General features: G+C 46.2%; 1 protein-coding gene and 1 long non-coding RNA gene across 6 annotated transcripts in view; one reads left to right on the top strand and one right to left on the bottom strand.

Annotated features, from left to right (window-relative positions):
* Positions 1 to 22,192, top strand: part of LOC123601293 — a 109,960-nt gene extending 87,768 nt beyond the window's left edge. For 2 of the 4 annotated variants that reach the window (XR_006714033.1, XR_006714032.1), the window contains 3 exons: positions 13,447 to 13,614; positions 14,137 to 14,356; positions 21,492 to 22,192. This is a non-coding gene — a long non-coding RNA (uncharacterized LOC123601293). Of the gene's footprint in view, positions 1 to 962; positions 1,128 to 7,197; positions 7,480 to 13,446; positions 13,615 to 14,136; positions 14,357 to 21,491 lie in introns of those variants that run through there. The other 2 variants (XR_006714035.1, XR_006714034.1) reach the window with 2 other exon arrangements.
* Positions 15,616 to 25,922, bottom strand: CCKBR (cholecystokinin B receptor). 2 transcript variants are annotated; one of them, XM_045484325.1, is made up of 5 exons: positions 25,560 to 25,922; positions 17,828 to 18,079; positions 17,436 to 17,685; positions 16,969 to 17,141; positions 15,616 to 16,778 (listed from the first exon to the last, which is right to left on the bottom strand). In XM_045484325.1, the coding sequence occupies exons 1-5, from the start codon at positions 25,708 to 25,710 to the stop codon at positions 16,240 to 16,242; spliced, it is 1,365 nt and encodes a 454-aa protein (XP_045340281.1). In that variant the 5' UTR covers positions 25,711 to 25,922; the 3' UTR covers positions 15,616 to 16,239. The 2 variants fall into 2 exon arrangements, with proteins under 2 accessions (XP_045340281.1, XP_045340282.1); XM_045484326.1 differs by lacking the exon at positions 25,560 to 25,922 and adding an exon at positions 18,716 to 20,805.

Raw genomic sequence — 25,922 nt, 5'->3', positions numbered from 1 at the left:
AAACACTGCACCTTGGGAGTGGCAGGCAGACACCAGCTACAGCTAGAGCCCCTGTCAGTCTCTCTGCTGAGAGCAGTAATGTCCTCAAACCAATCTCTGATACAAGTTATAGGTTGAGGAAAAAATTAGCTTCAAGGACCATGTGCATACACAATTTCAGTGTAAGCTATGCTATTTATTTCTAACCACAGTGAGTGGGTGCATTTACTAATGCAATAGGCACATTACCATCATTTTTCCCTGCATAATATCTCCAAGTATCTTAAAACATATGTGATGAAGAGGGGCTTACGGAGTTACAGGTGCCGATAATTTCAACATTCCTTCAAAATCTACCGTTTACCTGTATATGATAACCTATCATACTGGGATGGGTGATTTTTTAAATCACTAGGGTACCTGTAAAGAGCAGATGTGAGGCTGTTTACATGGAATCCCTGCAGGACTACCATAGCAGAGACTGCATGGGCTCAAGCAGCCAAGGAATTCCTGTACAATAACCAGCATATGCAAAAAAGGGGGAAATTCAGCTCCTTGGGCTAAAAATGAACTTGGATCTGAATAACTAGAGAGGAAGAATTCAAAAATTGAATCCTATGTTTCAGTACTTCTCAAACTTGAGTGTGTAGAGTAATTACCTGGGGGTTTTGTTAACATGCAGGTTCTGATTTAGAAGGTCTGGGGATGGGCCTGAGAGTCTTCATTTCTAACAACTTTCCAGGGGATGCTGACTCTTACTGAAGGGAATAAGTTGAAGACAGACAAGAGGGAAAAATGGAATGACATGGAGGATCGGAAGGCCAATACTCACCCCTGGTCATGCTCAAAGGCCACTTCCGGGGGAGTACTTTTAGGTTCTTTAGCAGCTAAATCTTCTTGGAGGAGGCTGTTGCAGAATCCCCGCAGGAGAACAGTACCACCCCATTTATCTTGGATCTGTGTGGCATGGAGTCAGGAGTAGGGTGTCCCCTACATTTGGAGGAAAATGTCATGGCTCCTGGCTAGTGAAACCCTAGCAGCAGTGACAGCAGTGTTCTAGGAGAGTGGAGTACTCCAAGGCATGGAATGGATAAACAATGGCAAATGCCACACAGGAATTCGTGGATTGCATGCATGAGACATCACTGGTGAGTCCCAGACATGAATTTCTTGTGGCGGGGGAAAGGGGGAGTGGTTTAATGGGCATAAGAGGTAGAGAAATATGTGACCTCTCAAGAACCACACGTGTGCTCTGTAAGAGCCAGCACTCAGAGGGCATCGTGGCAAGCTGCTTCAGCCAGAGAAGCAGAAACCTCCTGCAGAGAAGGGAACACAAAAGCATCACCCCATCAAGGAAGAAGGCACTTGCCTGTTTGCTTTTCCTTCTTCCCCAACACTAGAGGGAAGAACTTTAAGATGTGGGAGTACCTGAGACTCAGACTGTGCCCCTTTCTCTCCTCCTCTCTACTCTGATAATATATATATTTAAAATGTTCAACATTTTTTTCTGTGATTTTACAATTCTGGAATCCACTTTTTTTTTTGCATTTTCTTACCAATTTATAAGACCTCTTTAGGTATATTAATAAAAGGAGAACTTTCTTGTGGAAAAAAGCCCGATGGCTTGAATCTTAGAGGTGATTTGTTATTAGCAACAGTAATAATGGCAGCTAACTTTTATCAACCACTACTTTCTAGATACTGTTAGATGTTTTACTGTTAGATGCTCTTATAAATCCTCCTCACAACCCTGTGAGGTAGGAACTGTCCTCTCAATTTGACAGGAAAAGGAAACTGAGATTTAAGCAGTGTAGACCACTTGTCCAGTGTGTCCCAGTTGGTAAATACTGACATCAGGATTCGAACCCAGGCACAAGCTCTGGAAAAGGAGGCAGGAAAGGCATTAGGGTCTGGAGAATTCAGAGGCTCTTGGAGAAGCTTAGAGTCCCTTTCCCTGTCTCTTTAAAATAAATATGGTGAGAGATTGCCCTGGGCTAGGTACTGAGCAGAGAATGGGGAGGGAAGCAGACACAGCCACAGAGCTTACTGTGTGACTGAAGAGAGCCACAAACACAAATAAGAATGTCATCTTAAGTATTTGTGTGAGCTATGAAGAAAAATTCAAAGGGCATCTACAGAGGAGTGGAGGACATTTAGACCAAGTGAGTAGGAAAGGCTTCTCTGAGTGAGAAGTATATAAACAGAGACCTGACAAATGAATAAGTTAGTCAAATAAAGTAGGGAAAATCATTCTGGGCAGAGGAAATTACTGTTGACAAAAAGCATTCCAGGACTTTTGAACACATGAAAGGTGCAGGGTAGGTGGGGAGGGACTGGAGTAGGCAGGGACGTATTTAAAATCCCAGGAGGGGATCACAGGGTCTCTACTCACTACTGGGGTAGATTAGTGAGTTTTGGCATTTGGGGGCTTAAGTTTCAGGATTTGCCTGTCAGTTATGGGGTCAGTAAGGCCTCTCTCAAGGTGTGAGGATCAGGGTCCTGAGGCAGAGGTCCTCATCTTGGGTTTTCTCTGACTCAGAGGCTCCTAGTCTCATGGTAGGGTTTTCAGGTTTCTGCTCCCTCTGCCCACCCATCCTCTCAACCCTAACCTTGTAAGATCTTCTGCACTATGTTTTCAAATTGTTCGTTCATTTCCACCTGGCCCTTTTTCACCTTCCTGTCCAGGTATTTCCCCTGTACTTAGGAAAGGAACAGCTCAGTTTTCTTGCTTTCACTAGAACCAACTTGGGCATTTTATACCTTTATTCCTTTGCTTAAAACTATTTTTCTTTCCTAGAATTCCATTTCCTATTTATAATTCACCTGAAAAAATTCTGGAAGTCTAGACAGTAGTCTAGTTTAGAGTGTACTTCCTTTACAAAGCTTTCTCAGGTCCCCTACCATCAGAACTCCTATTTTGTATGCTATTGGCCATTCAATGGTAGCCTAGCCTCTTGCCTTAAAATATTTTATGCACATATATGTCTCTAAGTTAGTGAGCCTGTCCAGACATGAGCCATGTTACATCCATACCTTCACAGGTCCAGCCTCTTACTTGTACTTTATTCTCCCCCTTCCTACAGCAGGAAATATTTGTTCACTCAGATTAATCAGTAGCTTGGCCAGTTATTTAATCCTCACCTCCTAGCTATAGTCCTACTATTCTACGAAGGTGAGAATCACCCGGGTGTTTGTTAAAAAGTCAGATTCCCGGTTCTACCCTAAACCTAAGGAGTCCTGCTGTTCAGAGGAACAGACCCCAAAACTGTATTACTAACAACTGCCTCAGGGAACCCTTATCATGACAGAGTTTGGGAAAATTCTACTGAGTATTATTTAGGTAGGGGAATTATCAGGGACATCCTAAGCTAAATGTTTGTTCACTCACCTTCCCCCCACCCCAATAGCTGAACAGATGTTATTGCAATAGGAGTTGTTTTTCTGAAGCCTCCAGCCCTTCAAAAGGGAAGGAAGGAAATATGTTTTAGATATAGAAGTATTTCAAGATAGATGTTTGGAACTGGAGATCTAGAGAATAAATTTGCATAGAATAGACCAGAAACACAAATTTGGGAGAGAGCCTGTGCAGAACTGAAGCACCTAATTACACCAGGAATATAATTCTCATAATCATCCTTATAAAGGTTTTATTATCTACATTTTGAAGATCAGGAGACTGAGTTTCAAAGCAGTCAAGTGACATAAGTCACAGAGCTAGTAAAGCATAAGAGCTCCCAAGTAATGTGTGATTGTTTATTCATTTAACAAATATATAATAGGTGTCTCCCATGTACTAAGCATGTTTCTTAAACATAATTTATCCTTTTCTCTAGCAGCTTTTAAGCTTTTCTTTTTTTTCTTTGGTATTCTAGTTTGATTATGATGACTCTAGGTGTTGATTCCCTTTGTATTTGTTGGGATTCAGTGGGTTTTTTTAATCTGTGGCATTCTTGCTAGAGGCTGCCCTAAGTTCTCTGCCACGTGTCTACTAACAAGACCAAGTAACTAACAAGACTGACACTTTTATAACGTAACAGTCATGGGAATGGCATTCTATCACTTTGCCATACTCTCTTGGTAAGATTAAAGTCGGAAGTCCCTTCCCTTACACTTGGGAGTGGGGTGGGAGATACCTTAGAGCCTGCTCACCACAGTCTATTATTAGACTCCCTACTTGGCCAGTCTGTGCCTCTGATTTTCGTACCCTGGGACTCATGACGCTGTCAAAGTGGTCTAATTTGGGGAATATGAGAGTGCCTTCAGGGCAGAAGTGGCTCCCATGCCTTCTTACCCATTCTTAAGTCTTCCCTTTACTTTTTGGCATGACAATTCCTTATTGTTTTGTCATCTCTTCATTGATCTTAAAAAAATACTTCTTATATTTTGTTCAGTTTTCCTGTTTCAGGTTGTTTTCAGCTATAGGGTCGATCCAAATAACGTAGCCCACCATTATTGGGAAAAAGAAGTCCTGATTTAGTGTTTAGAAGATCCACACTCAGACTCCTGTTTGAGGAAGGCCTGTAAGGATGCAAGCATGGAAGCAGAAAGATTAAGTAGTTAGTTACTTTAATAATCCAGGTGAGAGATGATAGTGACTTGGTATAAGGTAGCAACAGTACAGAAACCTTGGACAGAAGGGGTAACAAACATTTGAAAACATGTACGGGGTTTATATCATTTTCTCTCAAGTGTAACAGTTAAGACTAGAATTATATAGAAGCTCGTTAGGACTCTGGATTCTAGCAGGTGATGGTATATTCCAGCATTTTTTTTTTTTTACCCTTCAGTTCATTATGCTCCATTGCAACCCTACCTACCATCAGACAATCAGTTAAAACTCTATGTAGTCAAGCTATAAATTTTTAGAGGACAATCCCTGAGCTAGTGAATAGTAAACTTCCATGTACTCCATTGACAATGTAAAAGATTTTCCATTTTTCTATAGATAACAGTGGGGAAGTGCATCTCCAGCCTCAGAGGTGGATGCCCCCCAGAGTCCTCCTGAGAGAAGTCTCTTAAAACAGTCTGCAGCTTTGAATTGGGTTTGTGGTTTAAATATCCTCTCAGACACCCTCCTTTGTCTAGGTTTGAGAGGTTGGTGTGTTCTTAATAAGGTTCTTTAGGTCACTGACACTCTTGTGTTGCACTCTAGTGGTCTTTATGTTTCCTTCTGTTCACCCGACATCATCTTCATTTAGATGGTTTCAGCCAGGTTGGCCTGGGTTTTCTTGTTTCACCACCTCTCCTGTTCTGCAGTATTCAGCTGGGGCTTTGACAGGGACATTCCTATCTCTTCCAGGAGCCCACCCTAGCTCAGATTTAATACCCTAGACTCCAAGCTGTCTTCACCCCAACTGTAGTTTGATCCCAGCTGTATTCCCTGACTTCATTTTATGCCACTTTCTGCCCTAGTTATTGTGCTCCAGCCTTTTGGGGCCCCTGTTTCCTCAACTCACCAAGGTCATTCCTGTCCTATAGATTCCATCCTCTATTCCATCCGCCTGGAAAGCTTTCTCTAGACCTTCCTGTAGCTGGCTCCTACCCACCATCCCAAAGTCCCTGAATCCTCTCTAGTGTTCATCATCAAAAGATCAAAGGAACACCTAAGTTATGCAGATCCTGCGTACCAATCAGAAGAAAGGTCAAGCACATTGTAGAACAATAGGGAGGGCAGGCAAGCCAGTTTAAGACACAGATAGAAGGCTGTAGCACTGCCTCACCCCTGAAAACAAAGGAATGACCGTTTCGCTTGTGCATATTTGATACCACTAACCAGTGAGTCCTTTATAGCTCTGCTATGGTCAGAATGTTTGTGTCCACCCAAAATTCATATGCTGAAATTAACCCCCCAAAGTGATGGTATTAGGAAGTGGGGTCTTTGGGGGTTATTAGGTCCTTTGGGCAGAGCCCTCATGAATAGGATTAGTAGTACCCTTAGAAAAGAAGCCAAAAGGAAGCTCCCTTGCCGTTTCCACCATGTGGTGTTATAGAAAAAGATAGCCATCGAGGAAGCAATCTCTCACCAGACATGGAACCTGCTAGCACCTTGGTCTTGGACTTCCCAGCCTCCAGAACTGTAAGAAATTTCTGTTGTTCATAAGCCACCCAGTCTATGGCATTCTATTATGGCGGCCCAGACAGAGTAAGCCTCCCAATTTCTAAATTGATGCCTGATAGAGGGGTCTCAGAGACGCTATAGAGGGACCTGGAGACCTCAGGCCCAGGGTAGGGGTGTCTGCCTCCTGGGCTTTATCAATGAGAAGGTAATGATTTTTTTGAGTCTGGAGACTTTATTTTGTGGGCTCATCAAATCATCACTTCTGTGTTACCTTTTGTTGCAGAGTCGCCTCCTGCTATAATTATCTTTATTTCAGACTGCCTGATACCGGCTTCACTAAAATCTCAACCAACCTATTGTTTCTACTCAGTCATTTACTTGATCTATGACTCTGGGCAAATCATTTCACTTGAGTTTAACTTGTTTGCCTGTAAAAAGAGGGCAAGGCAACCATCTCATGACCTTACCAAGGCTGTCGCAGGGACTGGATTAGAAGATGGGAAAGCACTTTGAAAGGGTTAATTACACATTATGTGATTGGGAGGTAGAATTATTACAGTTATCTGCACTTTGCCAGCTCAAAACAATTACAACCTAACCCTGTAATAGTTACAGCAGTGTCTTCCAAGTCCTGCTGAGTGAGGTCTGCCAGTCATCAAAACATATCAGAATTAAGGCTTACCCAGGCAGCTACTTCTGGACTCCACAGGAACACTTGTTTTCCTGTCCCCGGTGATCGACCCTCCCTGCTGGAGTGAGCACAGAGACTCTCCTCCAAAATCCTCTTTTACCCCCTCAGGAGAACTTCCCATTCTCTGGCTTTCCTCTGCTCCAGGCCCATCGATCCGCCTTTCCTATGGATCACCCAATCAAACCGCCCCTCCTTCCTCTCCGTTTCCCCTCGTGGGATTCCCATTCCTACAGAGCCTCCCTTGCGCTCACCCTCCTCGCCTCTCTGCCGCTTCCCTGTCTCCCGAAAGCCTATTTCAGCCAGCGACCGCTCCGTGCTTCAGCTTCCCTCCCTCTCATTTCAACCGTTCCCGGCTTCAGCCGTTTCCCGCGCGCGGTTCGGGTTCTCCCCACCGGGCCTTGGAAGTTGAAAGCTCTCGCGCGCCGGTGGGCGCGAGCCCAGGGGGCGGGGCGAGGTGAGGGCGGGGCGACCGCAGCCGAAAAAGGCGCGGATGCTTTATCCCTGGGGCTGACCTAGGAGAGGTGACCGTACCAGCGGGAACCCGAAGGTGTATGGCAGAGCCTGGCACCGAACCACTTCCCCTGAGAACGCTTCGTAACTCTGCGGCTCCTCCTGAACTGGCTTGGGGCGGTCTCTCCTTCAGGTCTTGCCCTTGCGAGGACTTACCAGAGACCAGGCCAGCAGGACCCAGTACCCATCCATGGGAGCCGTCTGGATGAAATAACTTATTTTATAATTGCTTTACTAACTGGTAAATTATAACTGTTACAGTTAAAGTTAATATTTGAGGAAAACACTATGCTGATAATGAAATTGTACCTTTGTAAGCACCAGCAGTGTTTGCTTCTTTGGAGACCAAAATTTACCTCCTGAAGCTGACCATCCAAGTTGGACACTTCCATAGAAAAGAGGCCTAGGGTACCTCCCAATAAAGATTACACTTTGAATATAGGCATACAATTTTGCTCCCCTTTTAAACCCCACCAAAACCACAGTAAACGGATTTTTTCAACTAATGCATTATTTGCAATATGAGTGAAACTGAGAGGAAGCTAGGAAATAGGATTTCCTCATCCTCCTAGGCCAAGATGTAGAATGCATCCCCATATCCTATGCTCTGTTACCCTCTGGTGCCATGCTGAGCATTGCCCTGCTCCCCGAACTGACTTTAAAGGGATTTTTATTTTAGCTATTTATTTTTTTCAAGGGATTTTTAAAGTCATAAATCCTCAGAGATGGTGAGAAAAAGAGAGATGACAGCATTTTGGGAACTAAAAAATAGATGGACAGGTGTCTAATGATTTAATAGAGCCTATAACTGTACAGGGTAAGCCAAGAACTCCACAACTAAATGATAGATCCCTCAAAAGGCTTAGGATTTGATGTTCAAGGTATCTCTGGAAATGGGGTAGAGGGAAAATAAAAGAAGATTGATTGAAAGCTGTTGAGAAGAAGGTACTGCTCTTCTTACTAGGCAGAAGCAGGAGATCTGTCTGGAGAAGATAAAACTGAAGGTCTTTCAGGCATAGTTGAAGCCAGGGAGACCACAAATACTGGACACTTAAGTACACATGAGCACATTAAAGGCCTGGTAGCCACCCCACTCCACCTTGCAGTCTTCCTCCACTGGCTCCTCAGGTGATGGGACCCAGGACTTTATTTTCTGTTCAGAAAATAGGAAAAGTTTTCTCTAGGTGATCTGACCAGCCTAAGAGGAAAGATTTAAAGATCCCAGCATCTGGAGTTCTCCAACAGCCCAACCAGGTCACTCTACAATAAAGCTCCAGTTGACAAGCTCCATCCACTGCTCAAAACTGCCCATCAGCTGTTAGTCCTCCACTTTTAAATTAAGTCCTGTCCTACTGTGAATAGGACTGACATGTATAGCCAACAAAATTCCAAAATTGACAGCCACTGTGCAAAGCTGAACTTTGAACTTCATAGAACACCACCTTCAAAATATTGGTTAAAAAAAAAAAATCCCAACCTATAATTATATACCTGGTCAAATTATGAAACCACTGTGAGGCTAGAATTAGGGATATATAGACACGTTTTCAAAAATTTACCTTCCATGCATCCTTTCTCAAGAAGCAATTAGACTATGTTATGGCTGGGACTAAGGTAAAGTAAGTGAGGTGACTTAGGTGCAAAATTTAAAGAGGTACCAGAAAATTTAGCAATTAAGATAAGGAATTTTTAAATGTCATATTGAGGAAAATACAAATTAATGCAAAAAAAAATCCATGATGAAAAAAAAACATCAGAAGGTGAAATAAAGATAGGACCCAACAGGGCTGGGATTATGGTGCAGGGAGTGGGGCTAAGTAATGCAAGTGCAGGTGTGGGTCCTGCCTTTATTAAACGTTTTGATATTATGTTGGTTATACAAGTTAACCCGACTTTATGTGGGACAGGAGTACATAAGGACATGAATACAAGGAGGTGAGCATCATTGTAGATCACTTTGGAGGCTAGTCATCACGATAACAAAAGTTATGTGACAATTTTATTGGGTAGAAAGGGGAGTATAGGAATATGTGTTTCTGGTGGGCTGGTGGTAGACATGAGAATTAACCCTTCATCTTCCATGGTGGATAGTCAATAGATAATACTACCAAACAGAAGAACCGAGAAATAGTGTTAGCATGTTATGAAAAGATATGGGGATAGGGGCGCCTGGGTGGCTCAGTCGGTTAAGTGTCCGACTCTTGATTTTGGTTCAGGTCATGATCTCATGGTCATGGGATCGAGCCCTGCATGGAGCTCCATGCTGGGCCTAGAGCCTGCTTAAGATTCTCTCTCTCTGCTCCTACCCTGCTTGCATGCTTATTCACACTCCTGCTCTCTTTCTCTCAAAAAAAAAAAAAAAAAAAAAAAAAGATACAGGGATAAATACTAAAAAAAAATGATAAAAGATTTGAAAGTGATTCCTTCTGGGGAAGGAATATGGGAGAGGAGCAAGACAGGGGGCTGGGGACTGCTATTTGCCTTAATTTTGTAGAACTAGTTGACTCTCTATGTTTTGTACCCATATGACTACTAAACAATTATAAGTAAATGTTTGACATTTCAAATGAAAGTCTCTGAGGTACTCATCATGGGGAAGGCAGAAGTTTGTTGGACTTTATTATATGATGTTATGACTAAGCATTATTTTTACTTTGGGTTACATATGGAGGTGGGTGCTAGAATTGTTTTAATATTGGGGCTCCCAACAATCTTCCTGGGCTTGTTTTCCAGGGGAGATAGCTTCTCCATCTCTTGTGACCCTCACAACTACATAACAAGGCATGAACTATCCCCGGATGAGGGATACTGTCAGATGAGGGAAACTGAGGTTCAGAAAGGGAAAGTAACCAGTCAGAACTAATGGTTACATAGTTAGTAAGTGGCATTGAGGTAGACTGGGTACCAGATCCTTCCAGTAAAACCAGTTTTCATACCAGGAAACTGCCATTAGCACCCTATACTGTAGCTTCCTGTTGGTCTCCTCTGGCCAGATCCCCACTATTGCTGTCTAGTTCTGGTTTGACCTGTACCAGCATTCCAAGTTTGTGTGTGTGGCATGTCCCTGACATGTGTGCAGGGTCCTCCACCTCTCTGATTGCAGGAACTAAACATTCCAGGCTTAAAGCCAGACTTCTCTGCTTCAACGACCCCATCGCTTTTGCTTTTGCCTTTTCAGGGCTGAACTACAGAGCCACACATGTAGGTGGCCTGGGGGCTGCTTCAAATGCCCTGAAGAGCTGTTCATTACTTCAGGGCTGACTAATACTGCTGCATTTGGAAGCATTGGGGAGTTACTTCTGGTTTGAGGAAAGGGATTCCCCCCGCCCCCAAACTAAGTTCCACCTGGAAGGCCCTGCCCATCTCCAGGTGAGGGCTTTGCATCTGTCTCTCCCTGCCCATGGGATCATGTATCTGATTGGGAAAGCTTATGTTTCTGGCTTTCTCATATTGCTTAAAGCTTACGTGTTTCACCCTGGGAAATTGGACAGCCTTATCACTCAAACCAGCCTCATCGTTCAAATGTATACTTCTCAAGATCCCTTCCATGTCTTATCTCTTATTACTTATATGCCTAGGTGGGTTCTGGGACTCAAAAGTGTTTGATTAAGACAAAGTAGTACTTCACTGGGCCTAATCAGTAAGCTATTTTCTTCCCTCAAAATGTGGCTACATGGCTGGGTTAGATTCTGTTTCCAGAAGACTCACCCTACCAAGGGGGAGGTGCTGATCTTTGTGCATGATGAAGAAGAATCTGCTGACCGAGTGTCTCCTTAGGCTTGGGGATACTGAATAAGGCTCAGAGAATAAGAAACAGCTAAAGGAACATTGCTAGAATCTGCAATGAAGGCCACCATTTCCAGGAGGTCCCCCCTCTAGGCATTATATCCCAGCAACAAAGATTTGATCCCAGCTGGCTCCTTCTTTCTTCCCCAACCTTTATGCTTGCTTTCCTCTCCTCTCACTTGTCCTCTGCCAGAAATAACTCCAAGGAATGAAGTCTGTCCACAAAACATCCTTGCTTCTCACTAGTGAGACCTGACTAACCAGAGTGTACGGTCATCCAAGACCCTGGCTTGAGTTGTCTATAGGAGGGGCCAGCTTTTGGCCTAGGCTCCTTCTTGTGCATGTTCACTTTGATGCTTCCCCTTCTCTGATTTGACCTCATATCTGAGACTTAGCTAGGAAACCTTCCTTCTTAGAAGGTTTGAGGGGGTGAGATTTTCAGGACAGTTGTCCCCATCTTGTTTGGGGAAGTGAATCTTCAGGGGCTTTCCTCTGGGGATGGTGATGCTAGAAGTGGGGCTCACCAAGGGATGCAGGTCTGCAGAATAATAGACTTACCTGTTTTTCTACTTTGAGCCCTGAGAAGAATCCTGCCTGAGTGGTTCCAAATCGCTCCCAACTTTCCAGCCCTGAATGACTGAGATCAGAATCAGGATGCATAGTGAAAAGAGCATGGGCTTTGGGGTCAGGCACATATGGATTCAAATTCTGACTTCATTACATGCTAATACCATCTCTTAGCAGGCCCCAAGCTTCCTTTTGGACCCAGAGTTCTGCTCCCTTCAGTTAGGGGTGGTCTCTGTCTGCAGAGGACCTTGTTTCCTACTGTTATTCCTGCATGCTGGTCTTAAAGCAATCTTGAGTCTAACCCTTGTTATGCTATGTGCCTGATACAATGATAAGAACTTTTGAGCATTGCTTTATGTAATTCTCAAAATGGCAGTGTGAATTACAATTCGGACACCGATTACAATGTGTTTTTTTTTCCCCCCACACCACCAAGCAATGTTCTGACACCAGCTGGATGACCTACAATTTAACTCAATCCTGACACTATGTACCTAGAGATAGCATCAGATCCCACAGATTAAGGGCTAAGTCATACAAGACTGCCCCTGACTTTAGATGCCAGTTGGAAGTCCTCGTAGTTACCTGTGCTTCTCACTAACTGGTTATAGATTGGAGGTTCCAAAACCCCTTCCTTGATTTGATTAATTTGCTAGAGCATTCACAGAACTCAAGAGAGACATTTTACTTACTAAATCACCAGTTTATTATAAAAAAATGTAACTCAGAAACAGCCAGATGGAAGAGATGCATAGGGCAAGTTGTGGGCAAAGGACACGGAGCCTCCATGCCTTCTCCAAGTGGGACTTCTCCCCAGTCTCCACATGTTCACCAACCTAGAAGCTCTCTGAGCCCCGTCCTTTTGGGTTTTGTGGAGGCCTCATTAGGTAGGCAGGTGTGATTAAATCTCAGACCATTGGTGCTTGAACTGAATTTCCAGCCCTCCTCTCCTCCTTGGAGGGCAGGGGCAGGGCTGAAAGGTCTAACCCTAATCATGTGATTGGTTCTTCTGGCAACCAGCCCCCTTTTTTTTTTTTTTTTTGACAGCCCACAGAAATGAGTCTATTTATTCATAGAAGGTGGACATTAAACTAAACCCATACAACTGGGGGCACCTGGGTGGCTCAGTCCATTAAGCATCCAGCTCTTGGTTTCGGCTCAGGTCATGATTCACGGTTCGTGAGTACCAGCCCAGCATCAGGCTCTGTGCTGACAGCACTGATTCTCTGTCTCCTTCTCTCTCTGCCCCTCCCCCCGCTCACTCTCTCTGTCTTTTTCAAAATAAATAAACCTAAAAACTAAATAAATAGCTGTATAAGCCCATACAACTGATATATAAAACCAGTCAGCAAAGGAGATTAGATATTTCCAGTAACAGATGGAATGTTCCTGTAGGATAACACTTCCTTCTTTTGAGCCAGCAGATTTCTTGATGTGTTCTTTCTTTATTTTTATTTTTATTCAAATTAGTTAACATACAGTGTAGTCTTGGCTTCAGGAGTAGAGCCCAGTGATTCATCTCTTACATATGACACCCAGGGCTCATTCTGAAAAGTGCCCTCCTTAGTGCCCATCACCCATTTAACCCATCCCCCTCCTCCAGCAACTCTTAGTTTGTTCTCTGTAGTTAAGAGTCTCTTAAGGTTTGCCTCCCTCTCTGTTCTTAAAGTGAGCTAGAGGCTTTAGGAAAGTCAGTGCATCAACAAGTCAAAAAGCACCTTTTGGGCTCTCATCACTTAGCAAATTCCAAGGGTTTTAGGAACTCTGTGCCTGGAGAGGGGGTAAAGACCCAACGTATATTTCTTATTATAAATCACATTTCACAGAAGTTAATGTAATTATTTTTGTTTTATAGCTGAGACTGAGACTCACTGAAAGAACTTGCACAAAATCAACTTTTAAAAAGCAGACCAGGTCTACTGGAACCCAGGTCTTTAAGCCTTGAAAGACAATGCAGCATGCCTGGAAAAAGAAAAGGTTTTGGGAGCAGACACCTGAGCTCAGTGTTGCCGCAGGACTTCATGTAAGTCCACTAGGCTTTCTCAGCTTCACCTTCCTTTTCTGTCAAACAAAGAGAAATGTTGTGTAGGAGAGAATGAAGTGAATTGGTATATGTAAGATGACTGTCACGCTGCACTGAGAAGCTCCACATTTCCCACCCCCTCTGTCACCCCGCCTTCTAGCCCAGGCTGTCATTTTCTCACCACATTATGCTGTTCCCAGCCCAGTATGGGAAATCAGGCAGGAACACAAGTCAATATGATAGAAGAGAGAAAGCAGTAAGTACTACAGGAGCAGACAAGCTTTGTGAGGATGACCAAGAAGGACTTCTGGGAGGCAGCGATATTAAATTTGGACCTGAAATGTTTGACAGATTTTAAGAGACAGAAAATGGTTGGGAGGTCCCTGAGATTCCATATCTGGTAACTAGACAGGGCTTGGGGGAGGGGGTAAGGTGATGGATGTGTAAGTATCTGGGAGACCAAAGGGCAGCACTGTGTGCGAAATGGTGTTATTCAGGCCATGCTTTTGTGCTACCTTCTAGGCTATCCCTGGGCCACAGGTACTTCAGCTCACACTGGACTTGGAGCCCGACCCCACCCAGCTTCCCACTGCCATCTGGTGGTCATCCGGAGCCCAGGGCCCAGCTCCTGATGGGCCTTCATCAGCAATCTCCTTCAGAGTGCTGCAAAGCCTGTGGGCAACCCTACTTCCGCCCCTGAAAAAGTTGGCATGAGAAAGAAAGGCCCAATATCTTGCCTCCAGTAAGTCAGACCAGCTGGGATTCTATTTTTAACCTGCACTGTTGTAGTTGACAGCTTGGAACGCCTTCTCCCTTCTTTTCTTCCTGCATCCTGCCTCTTGCAGCCCAGGGCCCTGTAGAAAGGATGGATGGGAGCAGCCTCAGCACTGGTAAACAAAAGACCACTCTCCTTTCTCATTGTCCTTCACCTGGCCTTTGTCCAGCCTAGTTAGTGGGTGGAGTTAGAGGTGTTACTGGCTGTGAGGTTAACGAGGCTTAAATCTCTGGGCTCCTCACTGCATAGGCGCCTTCCGTGGCCCTGGTCAGTGTCCTGGCAATTTTGTATCTGTCATTTTGTATTCTTTTTCTTAAAAGGGGCACCCGGTTTTGTAAGCTCCAGGCCCCACAAAACTTGGGTCTGCCTCATGATGGGTATGGCTTGTTTCCCATCTGAGCTTAGTGTCTACTTCAATAGGATTATTTCTGTCTTGTTCTAATTTATTGTATGACCTTGAACAGCTTTCTTTCCTGCTCTGGGTCTCTATTTTCCCATCTGTTACAAGACAAAGTGTCAAGAAACCCTCTCACTCTATCATACTTCTGATTATCCATGTATATCCCTGGTGAGGTCATCTGTTCTTCCCTACCTGTCATTGTGTGTGCGAAGGGATGATGTTGCTGTCTCTGCCTCTCTCTGGGGCTGGATCAGTCTCATAGTCAAAAGGAAGCCTGGGCTCTGGGATTCCTCTTATTCAGATCCAGCACTCTCCCCACCTTTGTTGCTGGCCAGTAAAGGTGCTTCCACGGGGCAGAAGCTTGGCCAGATTCTGACACCAGAGAAGAGTGCATTAAAAAAGTTCCTACTCTTTAACTTGTACACTTATTATCTGAGTCCTGGTATTTGAAACACACATTGAATAAACTGAGTCTTATTATATAGTGCTTCCACTTACATTTCAATAAAATTTTAGTAATTACCTATTAATATAGTACCTTAGCAATGGCACCACTTTAGGAGAATGCTTAGCAATCATGATGTGTCATGGATATTCCGCCTGCCACCCCCATCCCCAGCTACTATGTATGACACTAGTGTGTAGGTGGGTCCAGGATGACAACCCAGACAGAATATCCACATCCCCATTTAGCCTCAGACCATGGGCATTTTGGCAGGGGGTCATGCACAGGAGAGACCATGGAAGAAGGACCCAAGAGGGAGAATTCTACAAAATCCAATGCCTCCTCACCTGCCCCCCCCCAAAAAAAAGTCCAGAAAGGAAGTTCAGGAGGAAGCCAAGTCATTTATTATTTCTTGAAGAGTTTGGGTGATGGAGGAGGGTCAGGGCCATAGAATTTAACTGGAAAGGAATGAAGGGACTTTTCAGTGCAAAACAGCCTGTTGGTCAGGGAGGTGTGAGATTAGGTTGGTTGGTATTTTTCAGTGCTGAAATTGGGAAGGGCACTGTGAGGTCAAACTGGGGGTGGGGGTGGGCGGGCAGCTTGGAGCATCTCAGGAGTCAGTACCGTGCCAGGCTCCAGAGCCCTAAAGAATCAGTGCCATTACTATGTGTATATGAGAGGCAGGCCAGCCTCTCTCAGAATTTCCACTATGTATGGATAGTCCATTGCTAGGGATGCTGTGTCTGTGTGCGTCTAAAGTCAGTGCCCTGTTTCTATGTGCCAGGCTTGGTCCCATATCAAGAGTGTGCCTTATGTCCTGTGTGGGGATCTGGTTTGTTTCTTTTGTGTCAGGTAAGCCACTTTTGTGTGTGTGTTGGGATTAGTCCATGCTTTTTGGGTGTCAGTCTCCTGTGTCAGTGGGTCTGTGTCTCTCGTGTGTCTGGATGGGTCCCTACTTGTAGGAATTGGTGTGTTCCGCCTCAGCCCCCACTCCTTCTCTACCCCTCAGCCAGGCCCCAGCGTGCTGATGGTGGTGTAGCTCAGCCTGGACAGTGAAGCGATGGAGGGGGTGGGCGGGTCCTCATCTGGAAGAGGCCTGGGGCGAGCTCGTGGAGGCCTGGGGCAGCAGCGGGCACATGTCTCAAGGCAGGCCTGGCGAAAGCGACGGTGCATGAAGCAGTAGACCAGGGGGTTGACACAGGCTGAGGCGTAGCTCAGCAAGTGGATGAAAGAGATGGGCGCTCCCGAAAGCGCGCGGTGCGCACCAGAGCTGTCGAAGGCGCGCCACGTGTTGGCACTGTACAATGGCAACCAACACAGGAAAAAAAGCACAACGATCACCAGTAGCATCCGCACCACGCGCTTCTTAGCCAACAGCTTGGCCTGGTAGGGCCGGGGGCCACATCCTGGCCCAGGTGTGGGCGCCGTCAGCGCGGACAGCTCCAGGGTCTGACGAGAGCGCGGAAGCTGCACGTAACAGCCATCACCATCCTCTCCAGCCAGCCCGATCTCCGGCCGGCAATGCCCATTGGGTTGGGCAGAACCTGAGTACAGAGGGTAGGCGGTCAGAGCAGCAGGCTGAGTCCTCTCAACCTCCAGCCCAAGAACCACCAGACCCCGATTTCCAGCATTTGCGTGTCAGGCTCCTTTCTGCCCCACCCACTCTAGGCTCCGCCCCTTCCCAAGGCCGGTGGTAGGGGTGGGGGCCGGGAAGGGGAGCTGGATATCACCCACCTGGTCCTGCCCCGCTCCGCAGCCCTCTTTGGCTTCTGACTCGGCTCTGGTTCTCATTGTCACTGTCTTCGTCAAAGCGAAGCCCTAAGTAGAGCTCGCGGGAGATGAGCCCGTAGGCCACAGCCATAACCACACCCGGGACGAAGAACAAGAGCAGGAGCAGCAGTACGGACCTGGAGACAGAGCAGGTCAATCACGCGGATATCTGTCCACCTGTAATCACAGGTGGAATAAGAGCAAGGGATCCTTTCTAGGGCTGGTGACCAGGCCCCTGAGGTAGAAGTAGGATTTGGGGGTCCTGCTGGGAAGGGCTAGAGAACTGGGGAGGAACCCCAAATGGGAATCCCAGGGTGGTGGGTGAGGAGAGGGAATCAGAGTATTGGAGCAGCTGGAGGAAGATTCTGGGGAATGGTAGTAAGCAGCTGATGGAGATGGAGATTGGAATTCCCAGGAATGGGCGCCCTCACCAGGTTTGGCGAACATGTGCACTGGGCCAGCGATGCACACACTGCAGCACACGGGACCCTACTGGCTGTACGGCGGTGTACACAGGATAGGGCACCATGAGCAGTCCAGAGAGCATCCACGTGGCTATGATCACACGAGCTGCGTGGGACCGTGTCTGCCACACTCGTGCCTGCAGTGGTCGGCAGATGGCACTGTATCGCTCCAGGGCGATGGCCACAAGGCTTAGTGTGGACACGCTTACAGACACCCCTAAACAAGGGAAGAGGAAGGGGTCATTCAGGAAACTTGTACTACATACTCAACCAGTGATTTGCTCAGGCCCTACTGAGAAAGACCCCTATGTGCAGCAAGAACTTTAGGTAAGGAGGGGAGCAGGGGTTGTCTCACCTACCCATGAGGTAGGAGACCGCCTTACAGACGACTGTGCCAAAGATGAATGTGCCCATGAGATTGGGCAGGAGGGTGAAGGGCATGCAAGCCACAGCCAGCAGGAGGTCGCTGACTGCCAGTGAGAGCAGGAAGGCGTTGGTGACAGTCCTCAGGCGGCGGCTCAGTCCCAGGACCACGATGATGAGCACATTTCCTCCAACACTCATCAGAAAGATCACTGCATAAAGGGTGATCCTGATGGCCAGCTCCAGTTCTGGGTAGGAAAACAGAGGGGTGGCAGCAAGGAGTCTGGCTCCCACTCAGCCAGACCCTCCAAGCCCACTTATTCCCCACATCTGATACCCAGCTAGATCCCTCTGCATCCCAGGAATACCTCCTCCCACTCAGCGGATGGGTTCACTTGAATCCTTTAGGTTTCTAACCCCTTGAGGCTTAGGGAAATTGGCTTAACTCCTCCTCTCCTTGAGAAGGTCTGTCTCTTCTCAAGCTTTGCTTCAAATTCTCCCTTCTCTTTACAGCCAAGCTTCTTGAAAGGATTATTTGCATTTTCTCATTCACTCCTCAGTCGATTACAGTCCAGTGCCCGATCCATCTCCCCTCCGCCCCCCCATCACTGTTTGGACACTTCTCAAGATCACTAAGCTTTAACTGCCAAGTCCAAAGGTCTCTTCTCAGCCTATTCTACTTGATCTCCCTGTAACATTTGGCACTATTGATCACCCACTACCTTTTGAAACATAGGTCAGGTCAGGTCCTTATTGTCTAAAAAATCCCTCTTCACCTTCCCTGTACTGTCTGCAACCCTTTAGCGTGTCTTCCAGATCCTCTGAGAACTGTCCTGTCTCACCTCCTCTTGCAATGCACCCACTTAAGCCACTGGATGACTCACTTTCTTGAAGGCATCATGCACCCTCATGACTTCCTCCACTGCTAACATTGATTTCTCAGCCTGGAATGTTCTTTCACCAACTGCCACTAATACCCTCCCCCCATCACAAATTGGTTTTCTGTATCTGGTAAATTCCTATACACCACTGCCCATCAAGACTCAGATTAACTGCCCCCTCTTCTGTAAGGCCTTTCTGGATGCCTCATTTGGAGTTAATCTCCCCTTCCTCTGACCCATGAATGTTCCTTACACATCTATCAGAATGCTTTTTATTTTCTACCTTGTATTTTAATTATCTCCTAACATTCATTTTCACTCAACAAACATTTACAGAGGACTCCCTCTGTGTTAGGCAGTGAGGACAAAGAGATGGACATGACAAATTCCCTGCCATCTGAGAGCTCACAGTCCAGAGGGAAATTTGGGTACATAAATAGATAATTGCCACACAGTGGGATAAGGAGTAAAGCTGGGAGATATACAAAGTGTTGTGGGAGCTCACAGGAAGGACACTAGTGTTGCTGGGCTAGACAGAGGGCTGACCCCATTCATTTGTGTCATTGTCTATTAGGGGATGGATCCATCTTTGGGCCTCTATATCACAACCAAGCAGACCCAAACAAAAGTGAATTGAATTAAGCTGGACTCAGTCACCCAAGCCCATGGCCTCAGCGTAGAGACATGAGAGCTTGAAGGGAGAGAAGGCAGGGCCAGAGCCTTCCAGGTTGTGGGGAGGGAAGGGCTCAGAGCTGCAGCTCCCCCTTCTGCAGCCCCATACATTGACTCTTGGCTTAGGCTCTGAATTAAACTGTTCTTATGATGATAACCAACTTATTCAGAAACAGCTGTAGGCATCAAGTGCATGCTATCTACAAGAGATTCCTGAACAGAACCCAGCAGTGACATTAGTTCTCAGATCACACAGTCAAGTCAGGTGTTGAATCAGAATAGCAGCTGAGTCTCCAGATCTCTAAAATGCTTTGCCTCCTGCTGCTCCCTCACCCCTCTGTCATTCATCATGCTGCCTCCTTCCCCAATCAAATCTCAATCTCAGTGCCTCTTTCTGCCTCTCTGTACTCCAGTGTGGCATTGCTCACTGTATTATTATGTTTAATTCTCTATCTCCTCCACTGGACTATGAGCTTCTTGAGGACAGGGGCAATGCCCAGATCATTCTTCTGCATATCCCTGGCACTTAGCATAATGTCCTGCAAATAGGAGGTGTTCACACATGCTGGCTAATTAATCTTGAACGAATCTCTTTCACTCTCCACACAAATGCACCTGCTTTGTCCTGCCCCATCCATGCTTCACCTCTGTGCCTCTAAAGCTCCAGCATGCCCTCCTCTCTGCCTCTGTCTCTTTGGAGACATGTCTCCCTTTCTGCAAGGAAGGCTTATGTGTAGAAAATTTGAGGTGTGTGTGAGCTAGTATTCTATCCTGTACTTTTTGTGTCTCCTTCCAGTCTACCGCCCCCACCCCTCCACTTTCCTTAATCTCTCCATTCTATCATCTTTTTCAGATCCTCCTCTGGATGTCTCTCTTCAACTAGTTCTTGAATCAATAACCACACCTCAAGTTGGTACACACCCTGAAGTATGAAAAGCACATTTCTCATTCATTCACCCAGCTGATGTATCCCATGTGTGTCTTTGAACTTGGTGGAGCAGAAAGATGAGATGATGCCCACTCTTATCAATTTCCCAATCTGCATGGGGACTCCTGAAAACTAGAGGGACAAAGTTCCAGTAAAATTGCCCAGCGATCGTACAACACTTTGCTATTTTTCTGGGCATTCCCAGCGATTAGCTTATTTCCAGCCAATACTATCTCTCCACGTCTTTGCTGTTGAACAGTTAGGAGATGTGAAAAAGATTAATTAAAAGCACTCTTAGAGCCAGTGGCCCAGGGAGAGGGTAGGAGGGATGAAAAGGTAGAGCACAGGGCTTTTAGGGCAATGAAACTATTCTGTACAGTACTCTAATGGTGGATAGCTGTTACTATACATTTGTTAAAACCCATAGAATAGAGGGGAGCCTGGGAGGCCCAGTCAGTTGAGTGTCCAACTTCAGCCCATGTCATTCTCATGGTTCATGGGTTTTAGCCCTGCATGGGACTTTGTACTGATAGCGCAGAGCCTGCTTGGGATTCTGTCTCCATCTCTCTCTGCCCCTTTCCTGCTTGTGCACGCCTGCACATTCTCTCTCTCTCTCTCTCTCTCAAAAATAAACAAACATTAAAAAAAATCTTTTAAAACCCATAGAATATACAACCCAAGAAGTGAACCCTGATGTCAACTATGGAATTTAGTTAATAATGTATCAATATTGGCCTATCAACTATAACAAATGCGTTGCATTAATGCAAGGTATTAATAGTAGGGGAAACTGTGTGTGTCTCTCTGTGTGTATATGGAGGTGGGGTGGGAATCTCCCTGTGCTTTCCATTCAGTTTTTCTGTAAACCTGAAACTACTGTAAAAATAGCCTATTAGTTTTTTCAAAAGTCACTAAAAAGCAATTAGAATGAAGACTTGTGTGTGTGTTTTTGCCTATGTGTATGCATCCATGTGTGTTTGTGTGGTGGAATAGGAGTGATCATGGTGGCTTCGGCAACTACGAACTTAAGGTTGGGGTGGAAGAATGGGAGTGGCACCTTATAGATTCTAGTGCCTTGACTACCTCTGGGCATCATCCTGCCGGGCCAGAGAACTCAGAAGACTGTGACAGTTCATTTCTGTTTCTGGGGTCTAAAAGATCTGCATTTGTTCTTTCCAGATGGTGGCAGATAAGTATGAGCACAAAAATCCAGATAATGTGCCAAACACAAAAAGCAGGACTTTATAAGAAACAACACCGAAGCTGCTGATGCCTCAAATCCTGCCTTCCAGTGGCATGTTGGATCTGGTCACCCATGAACACAGACATCAAAGCAATACCCATGTGTCTGTGGTGATCATGGACAGCATGCAACTGATTGTGGATGATAGCTGGGCAAATGGGGATATCCAAATGTCAATGGGTACTCACTGAAGGAGCAGAAATAATATGGAAGGATGTACAGGTAATATCAGAGTGAACATTGGATAATAATTTAGTTTTTGAGATAATATCTAGGTGGGTCAAAGTAATACATATTTTTGTGGACAAGGTTTGAGAAGGGTTTAACTACGTGTCTGTAGATAATGCCTGACTGAGAGTGGGCAAATTTAGACTGTGCAGAGGTAGTATGTCTGAGGATAACATCTCGTTTTGTAGATAACATCTTCAGAAAATGTGGATTATATTCAGAGGTCTGAACTGAATGGGGGAATATCCAAATGATGATGGTAGTAGCTGAGTAAGCAGAAAGTAATATTCAAGTATGTGTAGGCAATATTTAGGTGAGCATGGATGTGAGATGTTAACATGTTAAGATGTGAAGTGAGAGATCAATCTGACTGAGTAAAATAACTCAGTGCCTGAGTGAACACACGTGATATCTGAGTCTTTGTGGTTAATATCTGAATGTGTGAGACTAACAACCATGATTTTATGGGTGATATCTGGAAAAGGTTAGTTAAGTGAGCATGGGTGATATCTATGTGTGGATGATAAAATGAAAGCAAGTGTGTCTGATGGGTGAGTGACATCTAAATGACTATGGGCATTGTTAAAGTAACTGTGGGTGATACCTGGTTTTCAGTGGTGGCATCTGAGTGAACATTAGCACTCTGGTCTATGTGGGTAACATATAAGAATAATGTGGGTAACATCCACATTTCTACTGGTAACACTGGAGTGAGCCTGGCTAACATGTAGTATCTGAGTGAGTGGCAAACAGTCTTTGTGGGTAACTTCTGACTGCCTGGGTAACATCCACTCTGTGTAGGTAACAACATCCAGATAAGCAAGGCCAATTCTTGCACCTGTGCTCTGAATCACTTCATGGTCTGCTTTCTCAGGGTCCCCTGCTCTGTGGACTGTCCCTGCTCTCTGCTGAGCCTTTGACCTTCCTTTCCTCTGTCTTGGCCCATTCTGCATCAACATTTTAAAAAGACTCTTGCCTCTACTGCACACACATATACTCAAAGACAACCCCCACCACATACCATTCCTCAATCCCATGCTCTTTCTGGCACTATCCTATTTTTTCTTTGCTTCTTTCTCCCTCCCAAATTTCTGGAAAGTTTCATCTACACACCCTGGTTCACTTCTCATAACCTCCTCATGCACCCTCCCAAACCTCAACCAACTGTAGTCAGGCCTTAATACCCACAACTCCTCTTAAGGACTTCTTTGTTAGTGGATCTGAAGGATGCTGTTCTGTCCTTATTCAACTTATATCAGCACCATATGACATCACTTATCCCACCCTGCTTGAAATCTTTCCCTTGCCTTGTCCCTCTGATGGTTTCATCATGGGCTCTCCATCTTTTGCCTGGCTTTTAAATCTCAGTCTTTTTCAGGGTCCTGCCCTGGGACCTGTTTTTTTTTTCATCTTGTCATCTTTGTATGATTTTAGCTATTCCTGTGGCTTCCATTACCTTCTGTAGGCAAAGACCTTTTAAGTCTGTATTCCCAGCTTGCACCCCTCCCCTAAGTTCCTGACCACCAGATTCAACAGCTTACTGGCTACCCCCACCTGGGTATCTCAACAGCACTTAAACTCAGTGGGTTCCAAAGTGAATTTATAGTTCTTCTCTTTCAAATTTGTTTCTGTTCCTTTGTTATCTTTCTCATGATATAGCACCAACATCCATCTAATTGTCCAAGCCAGACACCTGGATGTCATCCTTTGACCTCTTCCTCACTCTCCATTTCTAATGAATCCCTACCAAGTTCTGTTGATTCCACTTCCAGAAGTGCCTCTCTAATCCATCCACTTCTCTCCATCCCCACTGCCAAAACCTTAGTCCAAGCCCATATCATCTTTTATCAGAGAAACAGAATAGCCTTCTAAAGTGTCCACCCCATCCCCCACCCTTTCATGTCTTGTCCTCCAATCCATCTTCTACACTATAGAACTAATCCTGGCTGTACTACGGAGTCTTTCAGTAGTTCCCATCATCCTCAGGATAAAAATCTACACTCCTTAGCCAGGTCTGTGAAGCTCTTTGTAAACCCTCTAGGTTGGTGCTCATCCTGAGTGTTCATTTTACCTCTCTTTTGATGTATGTTTCAGGCACTCAGAAACTGACACACTGAACGAAAGTACCATGGATTTTAACTTTGGGCGTTTACACATATTGTTCCTCTGCTTAGAATGCTTCTTGCCTTTCCTGCCCCTTCGCTTGTCTGGCTTTCCCTTGTCTTCTTAAATTTTTCTTCAATTACCTTCTCAGGAGGCCCACTTTGACCCCCAAGGCTAAGCTAGACTAAAGCTCCTCTTCTGTGTTCCCACAGCCTTAATCTAAGGCACATCCCACTTTGTGCTGCAATTCCCTGCTTACTTGCCTGGCTCTCCCACTAAACTGTGAACTCCATGAAATAGGAACTGTGTTCATTTTTTCTCTGGTTCAATAAATATTTGTAGAATGAAGCAATCTAAGTGAGAGTGTGTAAAAACTGGTCTGAGAAAGCATATACATTATTTTGTGGGATAAATACTCAAATTAAAATTTATTGCCATTTTCCCTTCTTGAACGTGGAATAATTTCCTTCTGCTCAGCACTGCTCCCTCTCTTAGAATCCCCCTGCTTCCTTTTTCTGCCTACTGAACTCCAACTTCAAGACCCAGCTCCTGGGTTCCCTTGTCTATGAAGTTCTTGGATCCCATCTCCTTTGGATGCCCACAATTCAGACCCTCTCCTGGGACTTCTCAGAGTGACTGTGATTTTCCAACTGGTTTGTCTCCCTTCTGCACTTGACTGTGGACTGATGAGGGTCCAGACTGGGTCTGTTTCATCCCTGTGTCCCCAGCACCTAGCTCAGCGACAACAGCAGGTGTCCAGAAGACATTTAAGGAAAGAAAAGGTGCAGGAAGGGAAAACATATATCATGAGCTGGGTTGTGGAGAAAATGCGGCTGTTGGCCCGTGGGAGGAGTGAAAGTCATTTTGGGGACTGAGTGAGTGGAAGCCGTGGGGGTGGGGGAGATGGTGGCACAAGAGATAGGAGAAGAAGGGGCAGCCAGGCTCTAGGAGGAGGAAACCTAAGGAAAGGCAGGTTGGAGAGGGTGCTTGGAGGGGACTTGGAGACAGAAAAAGAGAGGGGACAGAGCTTTGATTAGAGTTCCCCTTTGGGAGGCAGGAGGATTTGAGGAGGAGTGAAATGGAGACTGGCATCTCTAGGGTGCAGCCCCCAATGTCCAGCCTAATTCCGGTTTGAGGATCTCTTTTGGGAAGGCTAGGGGTGGGGCAGAGGACACAGGAGATTATATAGCTCTAACTTCCCATTCAAGCCTTCCATAGTGCTCCCTCCCTCAACCAGCTCTCTTCTTTTTCCCAGTCTTGCCTTCTTTTCTTCCTTTCCTTCCCCGCTGTGGCTCTGTGAACTGGATTTAAAAGGAAGAGACCTGGAAGGATAGGCAAGAGGAGGTCCTTGCTTCCTGGCCATCTGTGTCTAGGAGGGGGCTCTGTGTTGGGCAGGAGGCTGTGTTTGGGGATGACCAGTGGCTCTGGGTACGACCAGGAGACCAGGGTGTGAAGGGGCTCTGATCAGGTGGTGTGAAGCTGTGATGGAGTTTTTATGAGCCGTGGAGGGGGTGGGGGGGGGGGGGAGAAGTGTCGGGGGAGCTGTTTAGGGACTGAGGGAGTACTATGAGGGGATGGTGTAGGCGTTTGAGGAGGCAGTGGGGGCCTCTATCTCTATCAGTGTGGGGTGCAGCGAGAAGGAGCTGGTGGAGGGGGCTTAGGGAGGCACCCACCTCGTGTCCCGGCTCCGCGGATGCGAGGGGGCTCGCAGCTGAGGTTGCCCGCACCGCTGCTGTTGAGGAGGGCCCCTCCGGGGCGGCAAAGGGAAGCCCCTGGCCCGGGTCCGGACCCCTGCGCGCTCCGGTTCAGCTTTAGCAGCTCCATGGCCCCGGCCCAGCCGCTGCCTCCCCGAGCTCGGCCCGGCGGGCTCCCGCTGCGGCTCCACCTGCTCGCGCCGCGGTTCGGGCGGAGGCTCCCGCCCCGCCTGGTCCCCGCCCCCAACCTTGGCCCCTGCCCCGCCGCTCCTCCTCTGCTCGCCCCGCCTAGGCTCGCCTCCCTCCAGGCTCGTCCGCCTCGGTCCCGCCAGGTGACTCTCC

The sequence above is a fragment of the Leopardus geoffroyi genome, chromosome D1, assembly GCF_018350155.1.
Source record: "Leopardus geoffroyi isolate Oge1 chromosome D1, O.geoffroyi_Oge1_pat1.0, whole genome shotgun sequence".
NCBI classification, from domain to species: Eukaryota; Metazoa; Chordata; class Mammalia; order Carnivora; family Felidae; genus Leopardus; species Leopardus geoffroyi.
This window is presented reverse-complemented; position numbering and strand designations above follow the sequence as displayed.

Coding starts and splice junctions, on each gene's coding strand:
- CCKBR (XM_045484325.1), bottom strand. CDS start 25,710: ATGGAGCTGCTAAAGCTGAACCGGAGCGCGCAGGGGTCCGGACCCGGG. Junction 17,142..17,435: donor GCACATGTTCGCCAAACCTG/GTGAGGGCGCCC, acceptor CTCTGTCTCCAG/GTCCGTACTGCTGCTCCTGC. Junction 16,779..16,968: donor GCGGAGCGGGGCAGGACCAG/GTGGGTGATATC, acceptor CTCTGTACTCAG/GTTCTGCCCAACCCAATGGG.